Source organism: Molothrus ater, chromosome 3, assembly GCF_012460135.2.
Source record: "Molothrus ater isolate BHLD 08-10-18 breed brown headed cowbird chromosome 3, BPBGC_Mater_1.1, whole genome shotgun sequence".
NCBI classification, from domain to species: domain Eukaryota; kingdom Metazoa; phylum Chordata; class Aves; order Passeriformes; family Icteridae; genus Molothrus; species Molothrus ater.
The window spans coordinates 19,907,352-19,931,788 of NC_050480.2; the positions used below are offsets into that span (position 1 = coordinate 19,907,352).

Below are 24,437 nucleotides of genomic sequence, written 5' to 3' on the forward strand. Positions count from 1 at the left end.
AAGGAATGAAGAGTGATAGAACAATTATGGACAGAGAAGCAAGTTCTGATTTTGCAGTTCATCCAGTGATACGGATTTTAAACCAGAGAAATTATGGCTTCACTTATTTTCCAAGATTTAGTCTAGTCTTCCTAGGATTCTACCTTTTCAAGAAGAGAGAATATTTCAAGGATTTCAGATCAAGACACCATTGAAGCTATAACAGAATGTTTAAGTCTGGCTTTGCTGAGTTGTGACCTAACTTTCTGCACAGAATACACTTAAATGAATAATAATGAGAGATCAGAGATAGATGACTATCAGTATGGTTCATTATAGGTAACAATGTAATGCACAAGAAATAATGTTATGAAAAAGAGGATATAGTACCAGCTGTACTGTGGAAGAATAATATACTTATTAACCAGCATAAAAGAAGCTGGATAATCCTGTTTTTTTTTCATGTATAACTTGCATATGCTGCTCTATGTAGCAGTCTTTGCCATGTGATTTAGACAAGATTTCTAGAAATACTGGTTTACGAGACTCCCTTATATTTCTGTGCTTGAGAAAGCAAAGATTTGTCTGAGATGTTCTGAATGGCAAACCCTGCATGGATTTTGTCCAATAGCTTTCATTTACACTGAGAGAGTAATGATCTTGGTCACCCAGCATTTCATCTGTTTGTTTCCACTGTTATCTGAGTAATGGTCATGGATCAGGATATCAAATCCACTAGAGGGAAATAATTACCGCTATTTTAGAGAGGTTTCAGCTTAAGTACAGGGAAAGACAACAGATGTATAGGAGAAATAGAGTGAGAACATAGAGTAAGAAAAGTTCTAGACAGAAACCTGACAAGCTATTGGTTCTCTTCTGTAACTATGAAAAGGATCTGCTTTATTGTATCCACACCAGTATCTTTCCCAATTAATATTCATAGTATGGCTCATGAAACTTAAATCCAGATTTGCCCTTGCATTCATTGTCAATAATCCATATTCAAAACAAATTATAAAAAGAAAATTTTGGTTAGCTTGTGTATACTAAGGAAAAATAATCTAGTTCAACAAACCCTATTTAAGGCATAATAACTTACAAGTTCTGAGCATAGGTGAAGAGCCAAATCTATTTTTCTTAAACTAGTACAAACCCAGAACACACCTAATGAATTCAAAGAAATTATTCTGAATTCATAACAGTGTAAATGAGAACAGAATGTGGTGCAACATGAATAGGCATAGGATAAAGAGAATGATAACTGATAAATATATTTGATAATGGAGGGGAACCTACACTCAAAGAAATAGTTTAATTAGTGCCACAAACTTTCTGCAAATAAAAGAATAGTAAATGAATGCTTTACCACACGGAGCTTTTATCTTTACCTGACAAGCTCGTTATTCACAGAAACAGCATTCAGGTATTTCTTCAGTGCATAAAAATTATGGATATACTTGCGAACGTAATAGCCTCGCCACGTTTTCTGGATCTGGAGGAAAGAAATACTTTCTTAGTATATTTCAAATCAAAATTTTGCATGCATATTAGATATATGTACTAGATCCCAAGTACCTCTTTCCTTAAAAGTGATACCAAGTAGAAATACTGATAAATTTCAATGAAGAAATTAGTGTAGGTTGTAACATATTGTAGCACTGAGTCACCCCTCTACCAACATCTACTGCTACATTTTCACCTTTGTGCTCTGCAAAGCTCTAAACTGAATAAAGGCCTTCCCAGGAACTCAATGAATCAGACTTCCTGGAAAGTTAATTTATAAATTGCAGTTCTTTCATCTCCAATGTAAAATGATTCATGTCTATTTGTTCCACATTAGTTTCATTCTTCTCAAGAAATACTATTCTCTTGCATAACAGAAAAAGCCTAACCTAGAGAAAGCCTAACCTGGAGAAGAAAAGCTCTTTATCTGTAGCTAGTTATAAAGTTGTAGTATGAATAGAAATTAGGCAGCATCGTCCAACAAAAAGGGTTAATATTTTGGTGCATTTTGAAAAGTGTCATTTGGAAAAAAAAAAAAAAAAGACAAAGAAAAAATAAAAGAGGAGAAAAAAAATACTTAGTCTACCCAACTTTCCCCAAGAACAGATTTAAACTGAAGGTTTAAATGTTTTTAAACCTTCTGATATTTGAAAATTCTAATCATGATGTTTCTGAAATCATTACCTGTTTACCAGCTATCTGCTTTTTGGCATGGCAAAGTGAGCATTAAGAATGGACAATTAAGCATTGGAATGGGCTGCCCAGGGAGTTGCTGGAGCCACCATCCCTGAAAGAGTTTGAGAAACAAATGAACATGGCACTTAGTGCCATGGTCTAGCTGACAAGGTGGTGATCCGTCAAAGGTTGGACTCAATGACTTTAGAGGCCTTTCACAACCTAAATGATTCTGTTATTCTGTAAAAAAACAAAGGAGTTCAGGACAGGTGGGCATGCCTCAAAACAGAGATCTTGAGGGCACAGGAACAGACTGTCCCTGAGTGCTGAAAGATCAGTCATTGGGGTAAATGTCCAGCCTGGCTGGGCAAGGAGGTTTTGGAGGTACTTAGGAATAAAAAGAGGATGTATCAGCGTTGGAAGGAGGGTCAGGTCTCTAAGGAAGTATTCAAGAAGGCTGCTGGAGCATGCAGAAAAAAAATTAGGGAGACCAAAGCTCATTTTGAACTTAGAATGGTGACTTCTGCAAAGGATAATAAAAAATGTTTTTACAAATACCTTAATGCTAGAAGGAAGGGTAAGACCAGCCTTTGTTCTTTATTGGACAAGGGAGGGAAGTTAGCATCTGCAGATGAGGAGAAGGCAGAAGTGCTTAATGCCTACTTTGCCTCAGTTTTTAGTGGGAAGATGACTTGCCCTCAAGACACCTGCCTGCCTGGAATGGTTGATGGTGTCAGGGAGCAGAATGGTCCCCCCATTATCCAAGAAGAGGCAGTCAAAGAACTACTGAAATGCTTGGATGTTCATAAATCTATAGGACCAGACGGGATCCACCCCAGGGTATTGAGAGAGCTGTCAAATGAGCTTGCAAAGCCACTCTCCATCATTTACCAACAGTCCTGGCTCACTGTGAGGTGAGGTTCCAGATGACTGGAAGCTGGCCAGTGTGACACCCATTCACAAAAAGGGTGCAAAGGATGATCCTGGTAATTATAGACCAGTCAGGCTGACCTCAGTACCTGGCAAGATAATGGAACAGTTTATATTAAGTGCCATCACACAGAATTTACAGGATGGCCAGGGTATCAGACCCAGTCATCATGGGTTTAGGAGGGGTAGGTCATGTTTGACCAACCTGGTCACCTTTTATGACCAGGTAACCCGCCTAGTGGATGCAGGGAAGGCTGTAGATGTTGTTTATTTGGATTTCAGCAAGGCCTTTGACACTGTCTCCCACAGCATACTCCTAGACAAGCTGGCAGCCCGTGGCTTGGACAGGAGCACTCTTTGCTGGGTTAGGAACTGGCTGGATGGCCGGGCCCAGAGAGTGGTGGTGAATGGTGCTGCATCCAGCTGGCAGCCAGTCACCAGTGGTGGCCCTCAGGGGTCTGTGCTGGGGCCAGTTCTGTTTAATATTTTTATTGATGACATGGATGAGGGTTTAGAGTCTTTCATTAGCAAATTTGCAGATGACACTAAGCTGGGAGCGTGCGTCGATCTGTTAGAGGGACAGAGGGCTTTGCAGAGGGACTTGGAACGGTTGGATGGATGGGCAGAATCTAATGGGATGAAGTTCAGTAAGTCCAAGTGCCTCAATAAGTCCTGCACTTTGGCCACAATAACCCCCTGCAGCGTTATAGGCTGGGGATGGTGTGGCTGGACAGTGCTCAGGAGGAAAGGGACCTGGGCGTGCTGGTGACAGTTGGCTGAACATGAGCCAGCAGAGTGCTCAGGTGGCCAAGAAGGCCAATGGCATCCTGGCTAGTATCAGGAATAGTGTGGCCAGCAGGAGCAAGGAGGTCATTCTTCCCCTGTACTCGGCACTGGTGAGGTCACACCTGGAGTATTGTGTCCAGTTCTGGGCCCCTCAGTTTAGGAGGGACATTGAGATGCTTGAGCGTGTCCAGAGGAGAGCAACGAGGCTGGTGAGGGGCTTGGAACACAAGCCGTATGAAGAACGACTGAGGGAGCTGGGGTTGTTCAGCCTGGAGAAAAGGAGACTCAGAGGTGACCTTATCACTCTCTTCAATTTCCTGAAGGGTGACTGTGGTGAGCTGGGGGTCGGTCTCTTTCTCTGGGCAGCAACAGACAGAACAAGAGGACACAGTCTCAAGCTGCGCCAAGGGAGATACAGGCTAGAATTAAGGAGGAAGTTTTTCACAGAAAGAGTGGTCAAATACTGGAATCATCTACCCAGGGAGGTGGTGGAGTCACCATCCCTCGATGTGTTTAAAAAAAGACTGGATGGTGCCATGATCTAGTTAAGGTGTTAGAACATGGGTTGGACTCGATGATCTTAAAGGTCTCTTCCAACCTAGAAATTCTGTGATTCTGTGAATTAGGTAAAAAGCTAGCAGGACTGCCATTTGTTGAGTTATATTTATCCCTGTGCCACGACATGTAGAGCTGAAAGGTGTAGGCTGCTCTTGCTCCTGATTCTCCTCGCCATAAGAGGTCAGTGTACTCTGGATGTCTACATCTGAAAAACAGACTAACCATCTTTTCCTCTCTTCTCAGGGTCTAGCTCCTCCATATTTAAATCCTTCCATCCTTGAACTTATTATTAATTTTCCTGCAAAATAGTCTTTACTTCATTGCATTTTGTCTCCTTTTTTCTCAATATTTTTCTACTTTAATATCCCAATTTCTATCTTCTAGTCTGCAGTAGCTTCATTTGCTACAATATCCATCTCTTTGACCTTTACAGCTTTGAAATCTTAAAAGACATAACAGCTGTAAGGCAGAATCTACATTTAAAAAGCAAGAAGTTGGAGGCTTTACTATCCAGAAGCAAGTATCATCTCTATCTCCTTATCTAAATGAATAGAAAAGTAAAATGTTGCAATGTACTAAGAGCTCTCCTTTTCCTGTCAGCCCCTAGCTACCAGACTTTTCAAGAAATTATACACTTCATTGTATCTATAAGGAACATTTTTTTTTTTAAATCAACCTTTCTCTTTCCAGAACCAAGGGATGACTTTTTAAGTGGAGTGAAACCCGTGTTTGTGCTATTTGGCTTTTTTTCTTAGCCTACCTCTTTCTAAATAAGTACCTAAAAAAAAAAAAAAATAAAAAGGGGAAGGAAAACCATGTCATGGCTTTTGTGTTTGATTCAGGAAGAAGGCAAATTTAAAAAAGCTGCCAATTGCCCAGATTATCAGTAACCATTACACTCAGTAATTTCAGAATATTTATCATCAAGTCTTGGGAGTGTTCTTCAGTAACAGGCAAAACTCTCTCTGCTCCTAGGAGTTCCAGCACAGTCTAATTCTGTACCACTGTGACAACAGACAAAAGTATGCAATTTTTCCACCTCCAGACTTTTACCGGAGCCATCTAAAATGACACCAACTAAGGCAGGGCTGAAAATTTCATACTTAGGCACCATTTTGCATTCTCAAACCCCCAAACACTATTCTTCAAAGTAAAAACCAACATTTGGCCTCAACTGATGGCACCTTGGGGTACAGTTATAATTATCCTTTTATGCAAGATTTAACAAGAGAATAAGAATCACAGAAAAGCTCTCAGTAATTCTTTATGTGTTAGTTATTAAGAATAACAAAATATTAACTTCCAGTGTTAAAATGTTCTTCTATTTCCCCTTTGTGCATCAGCATGGAATTTCCTCCCTTCCCAAATAAGACTTAAAACGAATTTCAAAAGTTGTATTTTTTTTACCTATGTGTTATTTGTTTATGATTGGCTTTGTTCGGTTTGGGGTTTTTTTTGGTTGCTTTTTGTTGTTGTTGTTTTGGTTTGGTTTGCTTTGCTTTGCTTTTGGGTTTTTATGGTTTTGGTTTTTGGGCTTTTTTGGGATTTTTTTTTTAAGTGAAAAGGGTTTGGACCTCTACATATTCTTATAATATGAACAAATAAGAGTTCTGGGAACAAGAAAGGTTCTGGACATGCTGCTTTGCACTAGGTGATAGTAAATTTCATATTCTTTGCAACACTACTTTCTCATACACAAGCTTATTGGGTTAAAAAGGAATAGAGAAAGAGCAGAGAATGAGTATGCCTTCAGAGATCTGGGATTAAGCAAAATCCTTTGCATGCGAATAAGGATCTTAGCTTTATTTTTTTGTTTGGCTTCAAAATTTCTCAACAAGAGCAACTTGGCTCCCATATAGCCATGTGCTCATTAATGCAGGATTATGGTCCCTTTGAAACTCTTTCTGACAGTCTTCACCTCACAGTTATAAATGCAGAACTGGATATTTCTGGGTTAAAGGATCAAAACTCAAACTGAAAGACAAAAGGCTCAAATAGTATAAAGCTATAATTACCTCCAATGGGCTCCATTTACCAATTAAATGCTGCACTCTACCTTTATTTACACCATTCTCTGTTTAGAATGAACTCACTGATTTCAACTGAATGAAACCTAAGTAAGAAAAACTGCATTGTGTCTCAGATTATTTTATGCCTGACTTCTGTTTCCCTAATACTGTTTGCGAGTAACCCCAAAACTGAAGATTAATCTTTTTAGAAAAGACCATTTTTAAAAAGCCTTCCGATGATGCTCATATTTTCAATTTGAGAGTCCTAAATTTTTGCTTTTATAAAGAAGTATAATGTTATGACTGCATTTCTTTTTAATTCCAAGGTGAACATTTAAAAAATTCTTGAAAAAGAAGAGACAAGTGTGTGTATGCCCTTCAAAGTAATTAGCAAGTTTCAACAGTGATTGGTACAAAACAATTATTGTCATTGATCAGCACCGAACAGATAATTTTAAACAAAGTCATTGTGTGCTCAGCAGATTACAGCTTGTTAACGGGCAAGTTCTAAATGACCTCTTAAGCTAGTCAAATCAATGATGCATATTCCTCATTAAGTAACATCAAAATGTAAGTGGTCTTATAAATAATGTTTATTTTAAGCACTAAAACAAATGGCAAAACCTTGATATATCAAAAGCCATCTGCTCGTGGAATTTTTTTTTGCCATAGGATTACTTCTGTTGCTGAAAATTTACAGGAACCTTAAATCTTCTAAGTGAGAGAATCATATTTTGCCTCAAAACTGAAACCAATTTAAACAAGATCTCTGATCTAATTTTAAAAGGTTAAACTGATAGCTCTGATTACAACCAAATGCAATCCAGAAGGACAAGATATGTAGACTGGCTTCAAAACTATGAGCATGTGTATGCCCTCGATACTTCAAATACCAAAATTGAAACTGCCTTTCTAAAGAGTGACTATAAACTGAAATAAATAGTCAATAACACCATAAGACAAAACAAAGTGCTTAAATAGAAGAACATACACAGTTATATTTTTAGAACACTGAGTTATATTAATAATGAATCAAGCTCATGATGAGTGAATATAAGGAACTGTTGGCTTAGGAAGCCTGAAGTTTGAGCACACGTCATCTGTGCAGAAATGCAACAGGCCTGATTTGCTATTGGACCTTGATTAGCTCTTCAAGAAATACAGGACAGAAAAAAACCACAAAAGCATTCAGTGCTTCAGACTGGTAGCATTTAAAGTCTCCTCTGCAGATATGGCTGCACTAGATTTAGATAGAGGAAAATCAGATTCTGACATTTGCAACTAAATAAAGATCTGTTCTATTGTTTTCTACTGATTTAAATTTCCATTAAAGAAAAGGACATGACTGAAAAAATGGTACTTTGAAGATTTATATCACCTAATGATTCAACATTATATTTCCATTACAAATGAATGGGAACACATTCAATTTCTTTTAAAAATGAAAGTCCAAATGCAAAACTCCACTTGACTAGAATACATAATTACCTCTGAAATTTGGTCTTCAAATATCTTCTGGAAGTACAGAGGCAACTTTTAAGAGCTGGCTTACATCTTACGTTTTCTCACTGATCTCAGCTGCGTGAGTAAATAGCATTTATCTACTGCGGAATACTTTCAAACTAGCTAAGTAAGGAATGAACTATAACAACAACAAAAAGGTACATTTGTGAGGTATTAAACTGCTGTTAAATACCTTCAGCTCTTTAACACGCACCAAATATAAGATTCTACTTTGTGCATTTGAGAGAACTAGAACTAAGCAAAACACCTGACGAGTACAGGTCTCTTGACTCTGAGTCATTCTGGACTCAGAGAGGCCACAAAATTAAAATCCATCCCGAGAATCTTCTTACTCTATATGAGTTTCCCTGTGTTAATCCCTGGGTTAATCTCCATTGTCACCATGTTCCTACATTTGGTAGAATTCAAAAGGTAAGGTGCCCGGCTTAAAAGATACAGGCTTCTAATGTAAAGCAGTTTTATATCACAAAATGAAAAAAAGAAGCAACATAAAGAGACCTAATCACAAAAATTATTTTATGTTTTCCCCATATTTGTTTTACATATTTGTTCAAGTGCAGTTTCAAAGTTCAGGAAAAAAAGCTACTTTCTAGTTATATATGTTTTGCAGTTTCACCCACAACAAACTTCACTGGCTGTCGATTCATTGAAGTTCAAGGTCTGTTTATACATTTCTTCATCTAGCAAAATTCACTCTTAATATCACCAATGAGTTCAGTTCCACCTCTGTGTTTAAGCAAGGAAATTGTCCTGTGCTCTCTAACTCTTGAGATCCAATACAGCAAATGTCATACACTAACAAGAGAAAAAGCACAGCCACTTAAACAAGCTTAAAAGCCCTGTAGTTTGTCAGAATTGCAAATATATGTCTACTTTTGCAGAACAAATGTTCTTACATTTGTAAGAACACTGGCAGATAGAATGTTGGGGGGTTTTATCAGTATCACACATGATAAGGTCCAATGGACATTTAAATGGTGCAAGACACATTGATATACCTCAAATTCAGCTGCAGTTTTCAAATACAACCCTGACGACTTAGTGAAACTTTAATTTTTAACTATGTACTATTTCCTGCTGTTGCCATCAGCATATCAATCAAGTGTATATTATTCTGCTTTGCTCATTTTATTAAAAGCAAATTCGGAGCACAATTGACTTTTCATTTGTTTAACAAGTGAAGAAATATTTACCCTGACAGCCATTTCATTGTAGAATTTCTCCTTCTTAATAAAATATGCTCTCTGTGAATAAAAAAAAAAATATGGCACATATTTCAGTTACACAAAGACAGTCCTGCTATTTTTACATATAAAAGATAAGAATCTTTATACATAATACATAATAAGAGTTCTAGGCTAAGAGAGAATAAAATCAAACTTTGTATTGAAGAGATAGGCTTCCTAATACATAATGCAGGCTTAACCAGAAAAATCTATGGTAGTCAAACTAGGAGCTAATGGAGATATATGATCATAAAATGCTCTCCGCTGAGTTTGATAATCAATGGTGCTCTACTGAGAGTAGAATAACAAAGCAGAAATATTCACAAGTGCTGGTGACATGTAGTATTGTATGATTTATTCACTGGGGTTCTTTTAGCCAAAACTCACAGAAACATAAAAGGAATTCATATTTCAAGATGTCTGGTTTAATGAAAAATTCAGAGAAATGCTGTCTTCAGTCGAAATCGTTCAAGGATACGGATGCAGTGATGGAGCAAAATTGTGCCTTCCAACCATCTGTACTAAATGTTATGTACTTAGCTGCCTCCTGAGTAATCGTTGGGAATTTTGTTTCATTTAATATGCATTTTAACATCATAAAATCATAAATACAATGATACCATGTTACAGTGAATCCCCTGATATAGAAAACATTTCCTGAAGTCCTGGTTTCCTTCCAATAAAGTAGAATTCCTCTCATAGTGAACGAATCCCCTATTATACTAAGCAATCACTTGGCAGCATAGGTTATTTTAATGGATACATCACTTTAAACTAAGCTTTCACATCTGTTCCGCCCTCTAATTACAAATGCAAAATGAACATAATTCACAATTGTATCATAAAAAGTAAAATATAAGTACTTTGAATGCAAGAGTATGTCCTTTATTTAGCACAACATGCAGCTTTTATGTGTTTCTCATGTTTTAGACACAAATCAAAGGCAAAAGTGCTTTCCCCTGATATAGTGATTTTCTCCCCCATGGCAAACAGGAATTCACTATAAAAGGGTTTCACTGTAATTAGTGTTATTTGAATTGCCTAGTCTGATCCAAAGCAAATTGTCTGTGGAGAGCAGCAGGACTGGATTATTTATCAACAGTCTGGGCAATTAAGAAACAGTTGGCTGCAATATGTTATTTACAAATGAACACAATGATGCTACTTCATTTTAAATTCTCTTTCTTCATTACATTAAGCAAGGCATAATTCCTGCAGTTTAATTAAGGTGCATTTTAAATGCTCACTTTAATATCATACCAATCTACTAATAATTGAAACAGTACAAAAGATATTTCTTCTATGAAAGAAAACTGCAGAATTGTTAAAGTTCGAAGAAGTTTCACACGTACGTGTGGATGTGCATACATACACATAGATATATACATATATATATAGTATGTATTCAAGGGAAAATCTACCCCAAATGTACAAATTAGAATAAATAATGGACTGTCTTCCTTCCCTTTATTCTCCATAGGTACTTACTGAGTGATACTAACTGTAGATAGCTAATAATGGACTGAAAAAATGGTTGCCTGACTTAAGTATATCCCTCAACTGCTTGGTTAAATTGATACAATTTTGGGTTGCAGCTCATCTTTTCTTTCTTTGGAAGGGAACGTAAGAGTTACCACACTACCAAATAGATAAAATACATTTTAATGGAAGCTTAAAATGTTCCTAAGCTTAAAAACATTCATCAGACTTCTGTCCATCAGTGATTAAACAAAACAATTTTACACCTTTTTGTTTATTCTTCTCATATTTGAAAGCTGTGAGCACCTAGGTCTGAATGCATCCCATTTCACTGAAGAACATAATAAATCGGACACCTTACATCATTAATGCTCTTTATATCATCCATACTGAGGGACAATGTGGGACCACTTTGACTCTGAGCTTGGCCAGGTATTGAAGAACGCCCCCTAGTACTTACAAAAACAGTCAATGGCAACTAAGGTCTGATCTTGCACACCCCACATTCCTCACAGTAAGGTGTGAGGAATCCAGGCCTTACCCTACCACCACTTAAGAGGGTCACCCAAAACAAGAAGGAAGTTACACATTCCTGCTTTTACTCAACTCTTGCTCTAAATCACAAGTCTCTCCAATGCAGAACTTCTCATGCAACTGCCCTTCAACTTTATTCTTGCACCAAAAGCCAAAGGCTGTGTCACCATCTAGGTTCTTTTACAAATGTATTTGCCCTCTGTTTTCTAATCCTGATTCGAAAATTCCACTATTACAAATGATAGAGAAGGTGTTCATTGCTATTCACAAAAACAATGTGTCATAATTTAGTGCTTCAACACAAGTCTACATTTATGTGCTCTCCTAATAAGCAAAAGATTCTTTCCAGAACTGGGGCCTGCTTGTCCAGAAGACACTTTTCTTATGTTTAAGTGGAATTTCATGCAGTTCAGCCCATGCCCTATGGATTGCCCCTCATTTTTCACTAAGTGCCAATTCAAACGTGACACTGCCTCGTTGACTCTCTGGAAAGAATTACTTTCCCATCTCATCCATGTGACATCTCTACTTCTGAGCCAGGATGTCTTTGTCATGAATTCTGACATTAGTATACAGGCCTTCCTTCCAGCTTACCTTAAGCATAGGTTTTCAAAATATATTTGAAGCCTTGTATACACAAACTTTTGTATACTTTCTCATTTTGCATTTAAAAACATGCTTGGGGATCATCTACAAATGTGCTCTGACTGGTGTCTTTTTAGTTTTAAAGAGTTAATACAAAATGACAAATTCAAAGAATTTGAAGAATCAGGGATCTGACTGAGTTTGAGAATGAGATCGAGGTTGAGAGAAGGAAGCAACACGTGGTCTAAATTGTGAATGTGATCATGGTGTACTTTGGGGGGTTTTGTAGAGCAAATAGGTATTTGCCTAATTCCTATTGGACTGGAACTATTTAAAACTGGTTATTGACTTGAAGCTAAATCACTTAGGGTGGTGCCAAACTACATAACATAAAATATTCACTTTTCTCAACTGCATCTCCTTCCAAAGTAAACTGAAAATATGGCCATCATGCATACCAACCTCATATAATAATGAAATGTTACAATTCCCCTTGCTTTAGCAAATGATTCCTTGGAATTGAGAAAATAGTATTAAAGAAACAATGATGCATAGTTTCTTTCATGTTCTGGTGTTTGCCTGGTTCTAAAATTTGTACCTTCCTGCAGGTCACGCAAACTTTCAGAATCCAACACAATCAATGTAACCAAGTTGTTAAGAAAACTGTAGGAGGGCAGTTCTTAATTTTAGCTTGAGATTAATTAGGAAACAAAGCTTTATATCAAATCACTTTTATTTACAATAGAAAGGCACATAACTTTAATCATATAAATGCCATCAGTAGTTGCAAGTTTTTTTTAGGTTTTTTTACCAAATATATCTCTTAACAATCAAAGGAAGAGGCTCTGGAGGAGAAGCAAATGAAATACTAGTGGTGATGCACATATGGACAGCCAATCTGATGAGCCTCAGCCTTTGTTATTTTCCGCATCAGTACCATTCACATTTCACAATTTTGAATATAATCATTAAAATTATTTATTATCAAGCAATCATGGGTATTTTGTGCATATGCTTTGCCTTGTTTGCTGGCAGCAGATACCAATCCAATCATTATCAGCAGACAAATTTTAAAGTGACCAGTGTATTTAAGGAACTATCATGCCAAATGCATCATTGTCTTTCATAGTCAGGAGTCATTACAACAGTTACTAGCAAGAGTTCATTGCCTGATCCTTTAACTTGAAAATTATATTATGCTGCTGAGATTTTGCTTTTTACATATTCTGTTAATTGAATAAAGATAGTAAAATAACAAATATAAGGTATTAACTCACACTTTAAGTCCACCCCAAAATACACTGAATACAGCAGTCCAAAGGGAGTAGAATGTGCCTTTTTATCTCATATTTGTGTGGTACTCAGGTTGGCTTCCAATCAAGCTGTTCTATTTAGTCTTCTCCAATCAAAGTGATGGCAAAACAAAACAAAATGTAGTGTTTGAGAGGAAAAGATCATTTCCTGTGCTGATTGCTGTAAAATTTGTAAGCTTTCTAATGAGATTCTCTTCCTCTAGAGCCCTGGCTAGCACTGGATAAGTACTGGAATCCAGAAACTGGATGAATTCATCATCTCATTTAGAATGTGTGTATTAAGTTGCAGAATTTTTTGTCCTACATTGTTCCATGGACTTCAGATTTGGCAAGAATTTCAGTTATGTCTGTTTGAAGAACTAAATATTCATAAGGCTTTATTGATTAAAGACATATTTATTTTACTTTTCAGAATTGTATTCAAGAACAAAAAGCTGAGGAGAGCTTTATGCTGTTAGCTCTCTCAGGTCTGTGATTACAGGCAATCTGTTTGATCACGTTGATTTCTTCCTTCCCTTGTCCCAGTGACTGCACAGATCCTTTCTTTTCATTAACAAATTTTAATATAAATTATCACGTCTCTCTTCTACAGAAGCTTTCCTAGATTAAACAAACCTTCCTTATACTCAGAATAATATTCAGCTGAAGTCCTATTTTTTTCAAAACAGATCCCAATGCAACCATGCAGCTATCTGCTCTGTATTCAAGAATTACTTTTAGAAGATGAGTGAAAACCACAGACTGAAAGGATGGTTCATCATTTATCAGTTAAGCCAGTTAGTAAGTTGGAAGAGAGAAAATCTTTACACAGATTATTGATAGACTTGGGGAAAAAATAAATGATCTTTCAGGTATGCGAGTCTTGATACTTGAAAACATAATTTAGTAGGATGTATGAACTTTGGTTGGTATTATATGGTTTATTTTAGCTCCTTTTTTACTTCTTTAATCATATGTTTTGACTTAAAAGCAGCAATTTAACAAAATTAATCAAGAATAAATGACTAACAAGTTTAACAGTATTGTAAAACATTAATATAAATTGATAAATTAGTGAAGTAAATCACATATTTTATGTTAAATTATTTTCTTCTTAGTCCCCTAGACCTGATAGCAGAGGTTTTAGCTTGTGTGCTATCACACACATTCGCTCTCTTCAGGTCCATCACAGGAATTAGATCAACTACAATCTGCTTTGTGCCTTAAGGCAAGACCTCAAATACTTCTAGGTTCATTAAGTAAGAAATTTAAACTACTAAAACATAAAATAGCAATGTGTAGACACATTGGCTTATTTTATTTTCAAAATTAAAAGTTCTGCCAGAAAAAAGAAAAAAAAGGAAAAAAAAAAGAAAAAAAAAAAGAAGCAGCATCTTGTAAAACTCCAATCCTGCAATTAGTATCATGTGGGCAGACTTCTGCATGAGCAGATCTCATTGCTGGTTTGGGGACCAACACTCCAGGGCTGCAAACACTTAAACACTGACTTATCTTGACTGTTAAGTGTAGGCTTGCTGAAATTAATAGTGGTTTTTATTGCAGTACAGTTAAGAGTGTGTCTGTGTGTATAAAAGATGGAGTTTCAGCTTTTTAATTTCATGATGAGTGAAGAAATTATTCATACATATTCTACAAAAAACCAAACAAAATTTTAAAAAGTACTTTTCTACCTCCACTACTTCTATGAAGTTTTTTCTTCTTAGATAACCTCTCCACCACTTCTGTATCAAAGTCGCCATTTTGCTCAGATATCTAAAATGAGACATATTAACAAAGTAATATGTTTTTCAGACTTCAGACCTATTAACTTCTAATGATAATAAAAATAACATACAGTGTACTATGCATCATACAAATGACCACTACAAGCATACTTTATGCATATACATGAATATATACATATACATATGCACACACACACACACATACACACACACACACACACACACAGACACACCCTTATATACATATATTTATTCATACATACATACTTTTGGTTTTGGAAAACATGGGTTACTGTAAACTTACCTGTATACTATTAGAAAAGTTTAATGAAAAAGTCTTACAAATTTAATTTGCATAATAAATTGTTTCATTTTCATGGTTTTAACCAACAAATCTGACCAGTTCAGAATTTTTTCTGTCACATGCAACATTTTCACATACCATTATACCATTATACTATTTCATTATACCATTTTTAACTATTTGACAAAACCTACTGACACTTGAATTTTTAGATACTTTTTCACTTTTAGACACCTTTTTGCTCTTATAAAATTACACCTAGCTTAATTGTGAATGTTTACTTTGTCCTTAATGAATTAATTTTTCTATAGACATATATGTTGCTACTAAAAATTTCATAATTGATGTCACATAAACTTTTGCAGAAAATTATTGAATCATTACTTTGGGAAATGGAAAAAGCTGTACAAAGGATCATTCATACCACCTAACTATGGACATCAAACTTATAAGCTTGCACTGCACTCAGTGAAGGCAGTCTTTGGATAATTCAGAACACTGAGAATTGGCAACATTGAGCCTGCGGTCCTAAGTAAGCCAGAGACAATCAAAGAATTATAGAATCAATCAAGGTTGGAAGAAATCTTCAAGATGATCTTGTCCAATTATCCACCCAACAGCACCATAATCACCCCTAAATCATATTCCCAAGTGCCACATACAGACACATCTTGAACTTCAGGAAATGGTGACTCTGCCATCTTCCCAGGCAACTCATTCCAATGCCTAATAATTCTTTTATTGAAATTTTTTTCTAATATCTCATCTGAACCTCCTCTGATGCAGCTTAAGTACATTTCTTCTAAGTGCACATAATGACTGCTGCCTATCTTCCTACGGGGGAAATATTGGCCATTAAGTAGCAAATGTTATTTAAGCTAATAATTCTTTAGGTTTCATACAGTAGGTCTGGATGATGTACATTTAATTCAAACAGGCAAGAGGTCAAACTAGAAGGTGTAACAATCCCTCTCCCTCAACTGCCCTGTTTTATGAAAATACAGAAGTTTGAGCAGATGAGTTTGGCCAGCGGGGTTTATGACATAAAAAATGGAAGAAGGCTTTCTGCGAAAATGGACCAACCAGAGTTTCCAGGAAATTTGTAACAATGTTATAAAATCATGGAATCACTAAAGTTGGAAACTACCTCCAAGATCAAGTCTGGTGTTGATACATCATTTCCCAGAACAAAGCTGGTGAAGGGCCTTGAAGGGGAGTGGCTGAGGTCACTTCTGTTCAGCCTGAAGGAGACTGAGGAGAGACCAGTGCAGTCCACACCTTCCCAACAAGTGGAAGCAGAGAGGCAGGCACTGATTGCTCTCTGGTGACCAGTGACAAGGAGGGAGGGCTGCAGCTGTGTTGGGAAGATTTACGTTGGATATTAGAAAAAGTTTTTCACTCAGAGGGTGGTTGGGCACTGGAACAGGCTTCCCAGAGAACCAGTCACAGCCCAATTCTGCCCAAGTTCAAAAAGCATTTGGACACTGCTCTCATGCACATGGTATGACTCTTAGGAGTCCTGTGCAGGGCCATGAGTTGGACTTTGAAGACACTACCTTACAACTCAGGATATTCCATGTTTCTACATGAAAAGTCTCTGAAACAGCATATCCAGGGGACATCTAGTTATTTCTTTTTCTCCCACTCATAACAAGATTTCTTTAACAATACTGTGTATCTATTCCGTGCTTTCTAGCATCATGACTGTTTAATTGTGTTCAGTTCTAAAAGTAAAAAAATTGTTATTTCTTACAATGACACAGCATATATTTAGTTCTATTGAAAAACTGGGTAACAGTTATTGCCTTTTTTTTCCAAAATGCTCCAATTCTATTAAAATCAAGTAATACCATGAGAAATTTTGAGGAGAAATTCAATGCTGAAACATGGATTACAATAGGCTTGATATACTACCTCAGATAGGCTCGGACACGGCATGCTCGAAACCAGCGCTGGATCCTGACAGCAGCTTTGTACTTTGTTTTCCTGTCTTCATCTATAGCTCTGAAAAAATATAAAAGTAGTAATATTTCTCAGCATGGTAATGTAGAACCAAAGCAAAAATATTATTCTAAATATGTTTTATTGTTGCAGCTTGGGATCCTTTTCACCAGGTTTTTCACTTTTAATTCTGCATCAGTGCTAGTACAGAAAAATTTAATTTACATTAGTTGCATAGTATGCAGGTAACAAAGAATATTGCAGCTTGTAAGTTTTGGGAGTGGGTATTTCTTATTCCCATACAATACTTAGATACACGTCAGCATGTCACATGGACTTCTTCCATTGTACGTGAAATATGTGGATAATGCTTTAATGATAATTAGGCCTGAGTTACAATAAAAATCACATAACTGTATAAAATTGCGAATCTACAGTGTTTGTGACAAAGCTAAAAGTCATGTAAGGAAGACCATGAAACTAAAGGAGATTAAAGAAACGTATTGTCAGTCTGGAGGAGACTTTTCACAGATTTCAGGAAGAAATTGTTACTATTATGAGTTTCAATGCTGAGGGGTAGAACTCAGCTATGAGATCTCCTCTCACTTTTATTCTTCTTTTGTTTGTTTCAAAATGTCAGTAACTGACAAGTCTTTGAACTTAAAATTAAATTTTAATTTTCATTGATTTTTATTCTTTCCCATTTTTATTAGGAACATAGTCACCAAATTCTTTAATTTGTTACCTGACAAAAAATGACGTTTAGGTTACTATTAGTTGGTTTTTTTAATTAGCTCTCCTAACAGTTTCATGTCAACATTAATTGCCTCAGTAAATATCAACAAGATTATTGTTTATCTGATAAATTAGGATTATCCTCATTATATGTCTGAAAATGAAATTAATTGCAGATTTACTACCAGAGATCAAGAAACATTAGCTCCACTCATTTTATATCATCTGGTGCAGCATGTGCTCTCAAATCACATTAAATGGGCACAAATTTTCACTGTCTGATCTGCATCAGACATTCTCAGTGCCTCAAAACTCTGGGAAAGAAGCTTTTTTATCTAAAAATGAATAGTTTCCAAAACTGGCTAGAGAGTTTTCTTGTTCCTTTCCCGCGCAGCTTCCTAGTCTTCAACAGGAAGCAGACACCTGCAGAATACTTTTCCTCAGAGGAAAATTATTTTGATCAAAAGGCTATGAGCGATTTGGCCCTGAACAGGCAGCCACAATTACAGCTTGGAAATGAGGGGGATTTGGGACTGGCCACGTCAGAGGTGCCAGCTCCAAACCCAGTCCTACGCACTTGGCAGTGACAAGAGTCTTCTAGAAGAGCAGAAGCCTTCTCCTCTCTTACTCCCTGATAGATTTTTCCTAGTTGCCATTCCGTCTTGCCTGTCCAGGACGAGAGAGATGTCCTTGTAAAGTTTATTGAAGCAAACCAACAATAGAGTTGTTTTTCTCACAGGATAGTTCAACAAACACTCCCAGCTGCCTTGCCAGCAAAAGTGTTTCAAGGTGGAAGTTTCTCAAGCAGATATCTGCCCTTTTGATCAGATTGCCCAGTTGTCATACTGCTTGAATTAAGCTCTTGAGAGTCACAGATACTTCACAAAGGCTGTACTGAAAGTTTAAAAGGCCTACTCAAGCACCTGACATACAGACACTACAGTAAATAAAAGTAGGTTCTTGAATGAGTAGAGTGATAAAATTGTGGAACACTTAAAAGAATGAATTAATGGAACTTGTATAATCTTATCCTTATGCTAAGGGTATTTCTCAAAATGCAGGCTCATGGTATTCTTGCACTGTGGCATCATTGGGCAAGTTCTTCTCTAGAAAGGTGCTTTCCCTAAATAGCCAGCTCAGGACATCTTATATGTCTCACATAAACAGAGCTATGCATAAAGCACAACAGGAATGTTATTAAGATCAGAAAAACATTACTAAGATTTGTTGCTCTGCTGGACCCTTTGAATGCTCTAATTTGCATTCCCAGCTGCAAATCTGAATTTTCTGAAACTAACAGATCATAGCCCATTCTTAAAAGGGAAACAATTCATTTTTGAAGAGCTCTGCCAAAAAAGAAATCCCCAAACAACAAGCATGCTGCCCTCCAATGGATTTCCAAGTCTGGCTCAGACTGCTCTTTCTAACCTGAAATATGTGAAATACAAGCATAGCCTCCTGCAACTGACATTTGTTTAGTGAACTGCTGTGCGTACAGCCACTAGAGTATGAGTGAAAGTTCAGGCAAAGAGCAGAAAAACACAACACTGTACATGCAAGCAGGACTTGATCTCTGTAACTTTCAGTGATGTTCAGGAGCTTTGTTATTCATGCTAATGATGTTGTAATTAGATTCAAAAATAAATGATTCATTAATTAGTGAAGGAAAAAAACCACAACTGTGCTAAACATGTTTGGTGGTTTTTTATGTTTGAGCTTTTTCATTACAGATACAGGAACAGTGCAGCTGAATAAAAGGATTTATGGGACAAATCTCTGCAATATTGAAGTCTTACAACTTTCAATTTCCAAAAACCTGGTCTGGGAAAAGTTGGCCACCACCATTCTGGGAGTCAGAAAACTCGGCACAAATCATCCCAGTTGGTGACTACAAGGGTAACAGATCTGATCTGATCTCTTTCAATTAACTTTAAAAATATATATATTTTTTTAATATTAAAAAATAAGTAGTGTCTTTGCAAGAGGACAAACATCCAGGCACAGTCACAGATGTGAACCAAGAGAGCAGGGACTCAGTGCTGGGTCCGCATGTCGAGGGATGCTCAGGGAAGGGCAGCACCTCTAGGGCGGGACAGAGGCGGGGGGCTCCAGAGGCGGGACCGGGGGAAGGAGGTCGACTCCCGAGGAGGGAGAGGGAGGAACTCGCGAGGCTCGGCGCGTTTCAGGATTTTACAGAGGCTCCTTTTCCCTCAAAATTATCGTGGGGCGGGGAAGACCGGGACACTCAGTGTTTTCTGTGTATAAACGGGACCCTTAAAGACGCTGCGCCAGGTCTCATCAGATCGCTGTGGAAATATTGGGGAAAAGGCGATGGGTTGGTGCTCTCGGGAGGGATTTTAAAGCGAAATAGTTTCACAGAATCGTATAATTACAGAGTGGGTCAGGCTGGGAGGGACCCCAGTGGGTCATCTGGTCCAACCCCCCTGCTCAGACAGGGTCATCCCAGAGCACAGGGCACAGGATTGTGTCCAGACCGTTCTTCAGTATTTCCAGTGAGGAAGACTCAACACTCTCTGTGGTCAACCTGTCCCAGTGCTTGGTCACCTGCACAATACAGTTGTTACTCATATTTAGATTGAACTTGCAGTGCATCCAGTTTCTGCCCATTGCCATTTGTCCTATTGCTTGGCACCACCGAGAAGAGCCTGGTCCATCGTCGTCACACTCTCCCTTCAAATACTTAGAGACACGGACGAGGTTCTCTTTCACTCGTCTCTTTTCGAGGCTCAACAGGCCCAGCTCCTTCAGCCTTTCCTCGTAAGAGGGGTGCTCCAGTTCCTTAATAATCTTCATAGCCTTCCACTGGACCTTCTGCAGGAGCTCCGTGTCTCCCTCGTAATGAGGAGCCCAGAACCGGACAGTTTCCAGGGGGGCGGCCTCCATCGCGTTGCCGGCGGAGAGCGGGGCCCGTCCGCCCCAGCCCAGCATAAGGCGGTGCATCCCGCCCCACCACCGGCACGGCCCAAGTACCTGTTCGTAAGGAAATACTCCTCCCGGAGTCCCGCCAGCCTCTCCTGAAGCCGGGCCAGGGCGGCCATGCTGGCTCGCTCCTCCCGCCCGCAAGACGCTGCCGCCATGGCAACGGGACCGTCCCAGTGCGCTCGAGCGCGGGGGTGTCGCTGCTCCCGGCGGCCCCGCAGGGCGGCACGGACAGGGCTCCGGGGGCAGCGGGCGCTCCGCCGGGCTGCACCCAACCCGGGGTGGGGGTGCTGGAGGGCACGCGGCGCCCCTGGGCAACGGCCGGCCCAGGGAAGGGAAGAGGCGAGGTGGTCGCGTCCGGCTTCCTCCGGTGCTGCGGCTGCTTCCGGGCTCTCATCATGGGGGACTGAGGAGTCGCGCCGGCCGCCCGCGCCCTCCCCGCCCGGCCCGAGCCCTCCCGCCCTCGGCCCCCGCCTGCCTCCCCTCGCCCAGTCTCTGCGAAGCGGCGCCAGCCTCCTCGGGGAGCGGCCAGGGGAGGCGCCGGGTTCATGTTCCGGGTCGCTGAACCTACCCCGACCCGAGCTCAGGCGGCGAGGAAGAGCTGGTAAGCCCGGGGGGACAGACGCGCCCGCCGCCCCTGCCCGGCCGCGGGGCCGCTCTCTGCGGGACGGGGTCCCGACACCGCCTCCGCGCCACGGGAGGGCCGTGGGGGCGAGGGGCCGAGGGGTGGCCCGCTCCGGCCGGGCCTCCCCTCCCCGTTGCGGCCCCTCTCGCGGGGGGAGGGTGATGGAGCCCGCCCCGGGCCCCCGGGGGACGAGGCGCTGGGGCTCCGAGGAGTGCCACTGCCGTGTCGCAGCGGCTGGACGTGTTTGTGAGCGAGCAGTGGGCTGCAGGAAGAAACTTCCACGCCTTGTTGAAAAAGGGACAGTGGGAGAAAGATAAATCAAAACTTTTGTCCCAAGCTTAGTTAGGTTTTCCTGTCTGTTAGTGCTTTTCCAGTAGTGGTAGACTCTCCTAAGGCCCGAAGCCCTCGCAGCGCGTGTAGCTGAGCATCCAGGACGGTGTGTGTTTCCTCCTCTAAAGCTTTTCTGCTGCAAACCAGGAATCAACAAGTGCTGCTATAGCCATCGAGCAGGGAAAGTATGGGTAGTTCTCCTGCAAAAGAAGTTCATAGATTTACTGTTTTATGTAATTCCTTATGCTAGCATAGTGACCTCAAAAGCCATATTTTTGGGTTTTTTTTTTTTTTTTTTTGTAGCACTGTAAAGAAGGAAGGCTGAGTAACTAAATGAAAAGCTCCATTCTGTTGGGCTGTGCAGATATAAAGACTGGTAGTGGAGAGACTTGATGGAAGCAAGATGTTCCAAGCAACCAGCTGGGAACATTTCATTTTTTTCCTGAAATCTTTAGTATCTTGTGATATATTTGGTATCAACTGGTGTATGTAGCTTCTCTTTTGTTTCATTTATTAGTGGAAGCAAGGAGGATTGTGATGAGGTTTTATTTGGGGTTTTTTTTCCAAAGGTTGATAACATCTTTTAGAGGCGATGTTACCTGTACAGATACCTGCTGGTAGATTTCCCAGCTGAAATAGACTTGAAATAGATTTCCTTTCATCTTTTTCTTTGTTCTTTTCTGGGGATCGGGAGGAAGGAGGGAGGGAAAGGTTTAGTGCTTCATTTCTCCTCCACTTTTGCTGAAACCACCATTTTTTTCCCCTGTGGGTATTTTTTCTATGTTTTTCTAAGTGAGAAAACTTTCAAAGAGAGATTTTATTGGCCCAGCTGCTAATTATTTGCTAGAACAAGTTTTCTGGTGTTGCTAAGCATCCAAATTTGCCTGGTGTAAATATAACAACTTCTGTTGGTGTAATTCAGAATGTTTCAGAGAACGAGGTATACTCCAGTGGCACAAGTATTTTTATTTGAGTATTAATGCTGCATACAGTGGAAACATTGCCCAAGACATTCCAAACACATATCTGTGTTCTGTCAAAGCCTTCACTATTTTTTGACCTGTCATTTGTCTTCAAATGTTATTGTTTTATGTCTACATAAAGTAATTTAGTTCCAGAGGCTTCTAGACTAGCCCTCAGCAGCATGAGGTGTTGGCATATTTTTCTGTAATTGTCATCATACAGTAATGATATTACTTATCCTAGTACACTGCTCAGAGGAATTCAATATAGAGGAAAATATTGAAATTTTGTCCATTAAAAATCTGACCACTCCTCAGAGCTGCTCTCTTATTTTTCTACACAAGTTATTTCAGAAGCTGCCTGTTAAGGGAGGCCTGTTTGAGTGGGATGCAGGAAAATACTTTTTACAGTGTCTAATACTTGATGTAGAAAATTTAGAACTTGTGCTTTCTAAAAACATTAAGATCCTAAAGAGGTGAGTAGGTTCAGAACAGCCACAGAGTAAAATTTTTCACTTTGGGTGGTAAAGCTCCTTCAAAGCAGAATGGTTTTTTTGATTGTGAGTTCACATAGCAATTTAAGAATAGTTTGCAGTTTGATACTTGCTGGGCACTCTGATTCTTTTGATAATAACCGTGGTGCTTTAGCGTATTGCCATGATTTGACAGGTCATGTGGTTTGGCACCTTGGCAATTAATTAATGAAGTCATACTTCTGAAAAGGGCAAGCATATCAGTAAATGGCAGCAATGGGATTGCAAGAATTGCTCCCTCTCATGATAAATTGCTCCAAATCTCATTTCTGGCTGACCAATTCATTTGTGTTAGAGCCTTGTTAAATGTAGTTCATGTCAGCATCTTTCTGACTGTATGCTATTGCTCTGTACTGAACACTTTTTCACTGTTTAATATGGGTAGACTGATAGTATTTATTGTTGTGCCTTCTGAGATAAGCAGCAGTTTCAGAAGAGTCAGATGTAATTACTGCAAGTTTGCCTGGTCTTAATTTTTAGGGGGATCAGCAGTATAATAGGTGATAAAATTCCATCATTCCTGAAATATATTGTATAGGACAGAATTACAGAAGTGGTCATCTGGTCCAACCTCCCTGCTCAAGCTGGGTCATCCAGAGCACGGGGCACAGGATTGTGTCCAGATGGTTCTTCAATATCCCCGGTGAGGGAGACTCCACACTCTTTCTGGTCAGCCTGTTCCAGTGCTTGCTGCCCTGCACAGTAAGGAGGTTCTTCCTTGTGTCAGGAAAATCCACAAATGCCAGAGGCTTATGTCCACAAAGGAGACAGAGGAGTCCTGCAACTTCATTCGAATAAAGGGAGAGGAAAAAAATGTGTCCACCGAGGCACACATCCCTGGCGTTTTCTGGAGGAAAACCTCCAACCCTGTTGGAGGGTGCAGCCTTTTGTCCTTAACTCCGTTGCCCCCATCCTTTCCCCATTGTTTGAGGCACTAGGAAGGTACAGCCTTCCCGAGCTGCCAACCACATAATCCCCCTTGAAAATACTATTTTACCTCAAAGTTCAGAAACTCAGGCTTGTGCAGACCCCACTTGTCTGGTTCAGGAGCCAAGCTGCCTGGGCTCTGCAAGGAACCTGCTGCCCGCAGTTAGTAGAGCTATTAAGCCCCTTTTCAAAGATGTTAACACCCACACCTTCACCCATAAAATTGTTTGTAAAGACATTAGCTTTCCTCTCAATCCCTCCTCTTCTTATTTCTCAGTTTGTCTTCACAAACTCTAGTTATTATTAACGTAACCC

At 39.2% G+C, this 24,437-nt stretch overlaps 2 protein-coding genes across 2 annotated transcripts in view; one reads left to right on the top strand and one right to left on the bottom strand.

Annotated features, from left to right (window-relative positions):
- Positions 1 to 20,874, bottom strand: part of SPATA17 (spermatogenesis associated 17) — an 87,431-nt gene extending 66,557 nt beyond the window's left edge. Inside the window, exons 1-5 of the mRNA XM_036380465.1 lie at positions 20,797 to 20,874; positions 17,044 to 17,133; positions 14,772 to 14,853; positions 9,158 to 9,208; positions 1,368 to 1,471 (exon numbers count right to left, since the gene is read on the bottom strand). Coding sequence (XP_036236358.1) covers positions 1,368 to 1,471; positions 9,158 to 9,208; positions 14,772 to 14,853; positions 17,044 to 17,133; positions 20,797 to 20,864 — 395 coding nt within the window. The 5' untranslated portion in view covers positions 20,865 to 20,874. The remainder of the gene's footprint in view (positions 1 to 1,367; positions 1,472 to 9,157; positions 9,209 to 14,771; positions 14,854 to 17,043; positions 17,134 to 20,796) is intronic.
- Positions 20,875 to 21,031: 157 nt separating this feature from the next.
- Positions 21,032 to 24,437, top strand: part of GPATCH2 (G-patch domain containing 2) — a 118,311-nt gene continuing 114,905 nt past the window's right edge. Inside the window, exon 1 of the mRNA XM_036380727.1 lies at positions 21,032 to 21,349. Within this exon, the coding sequence (XP_036236620.1) occupies positions 21,294 to 21,349 (56 nt within the window). The 5' untranslated portion in view covers positions 21,032 to 21,293. The remainder of the gene's footprint in view (positions 21,350 to 24,437) is intronic.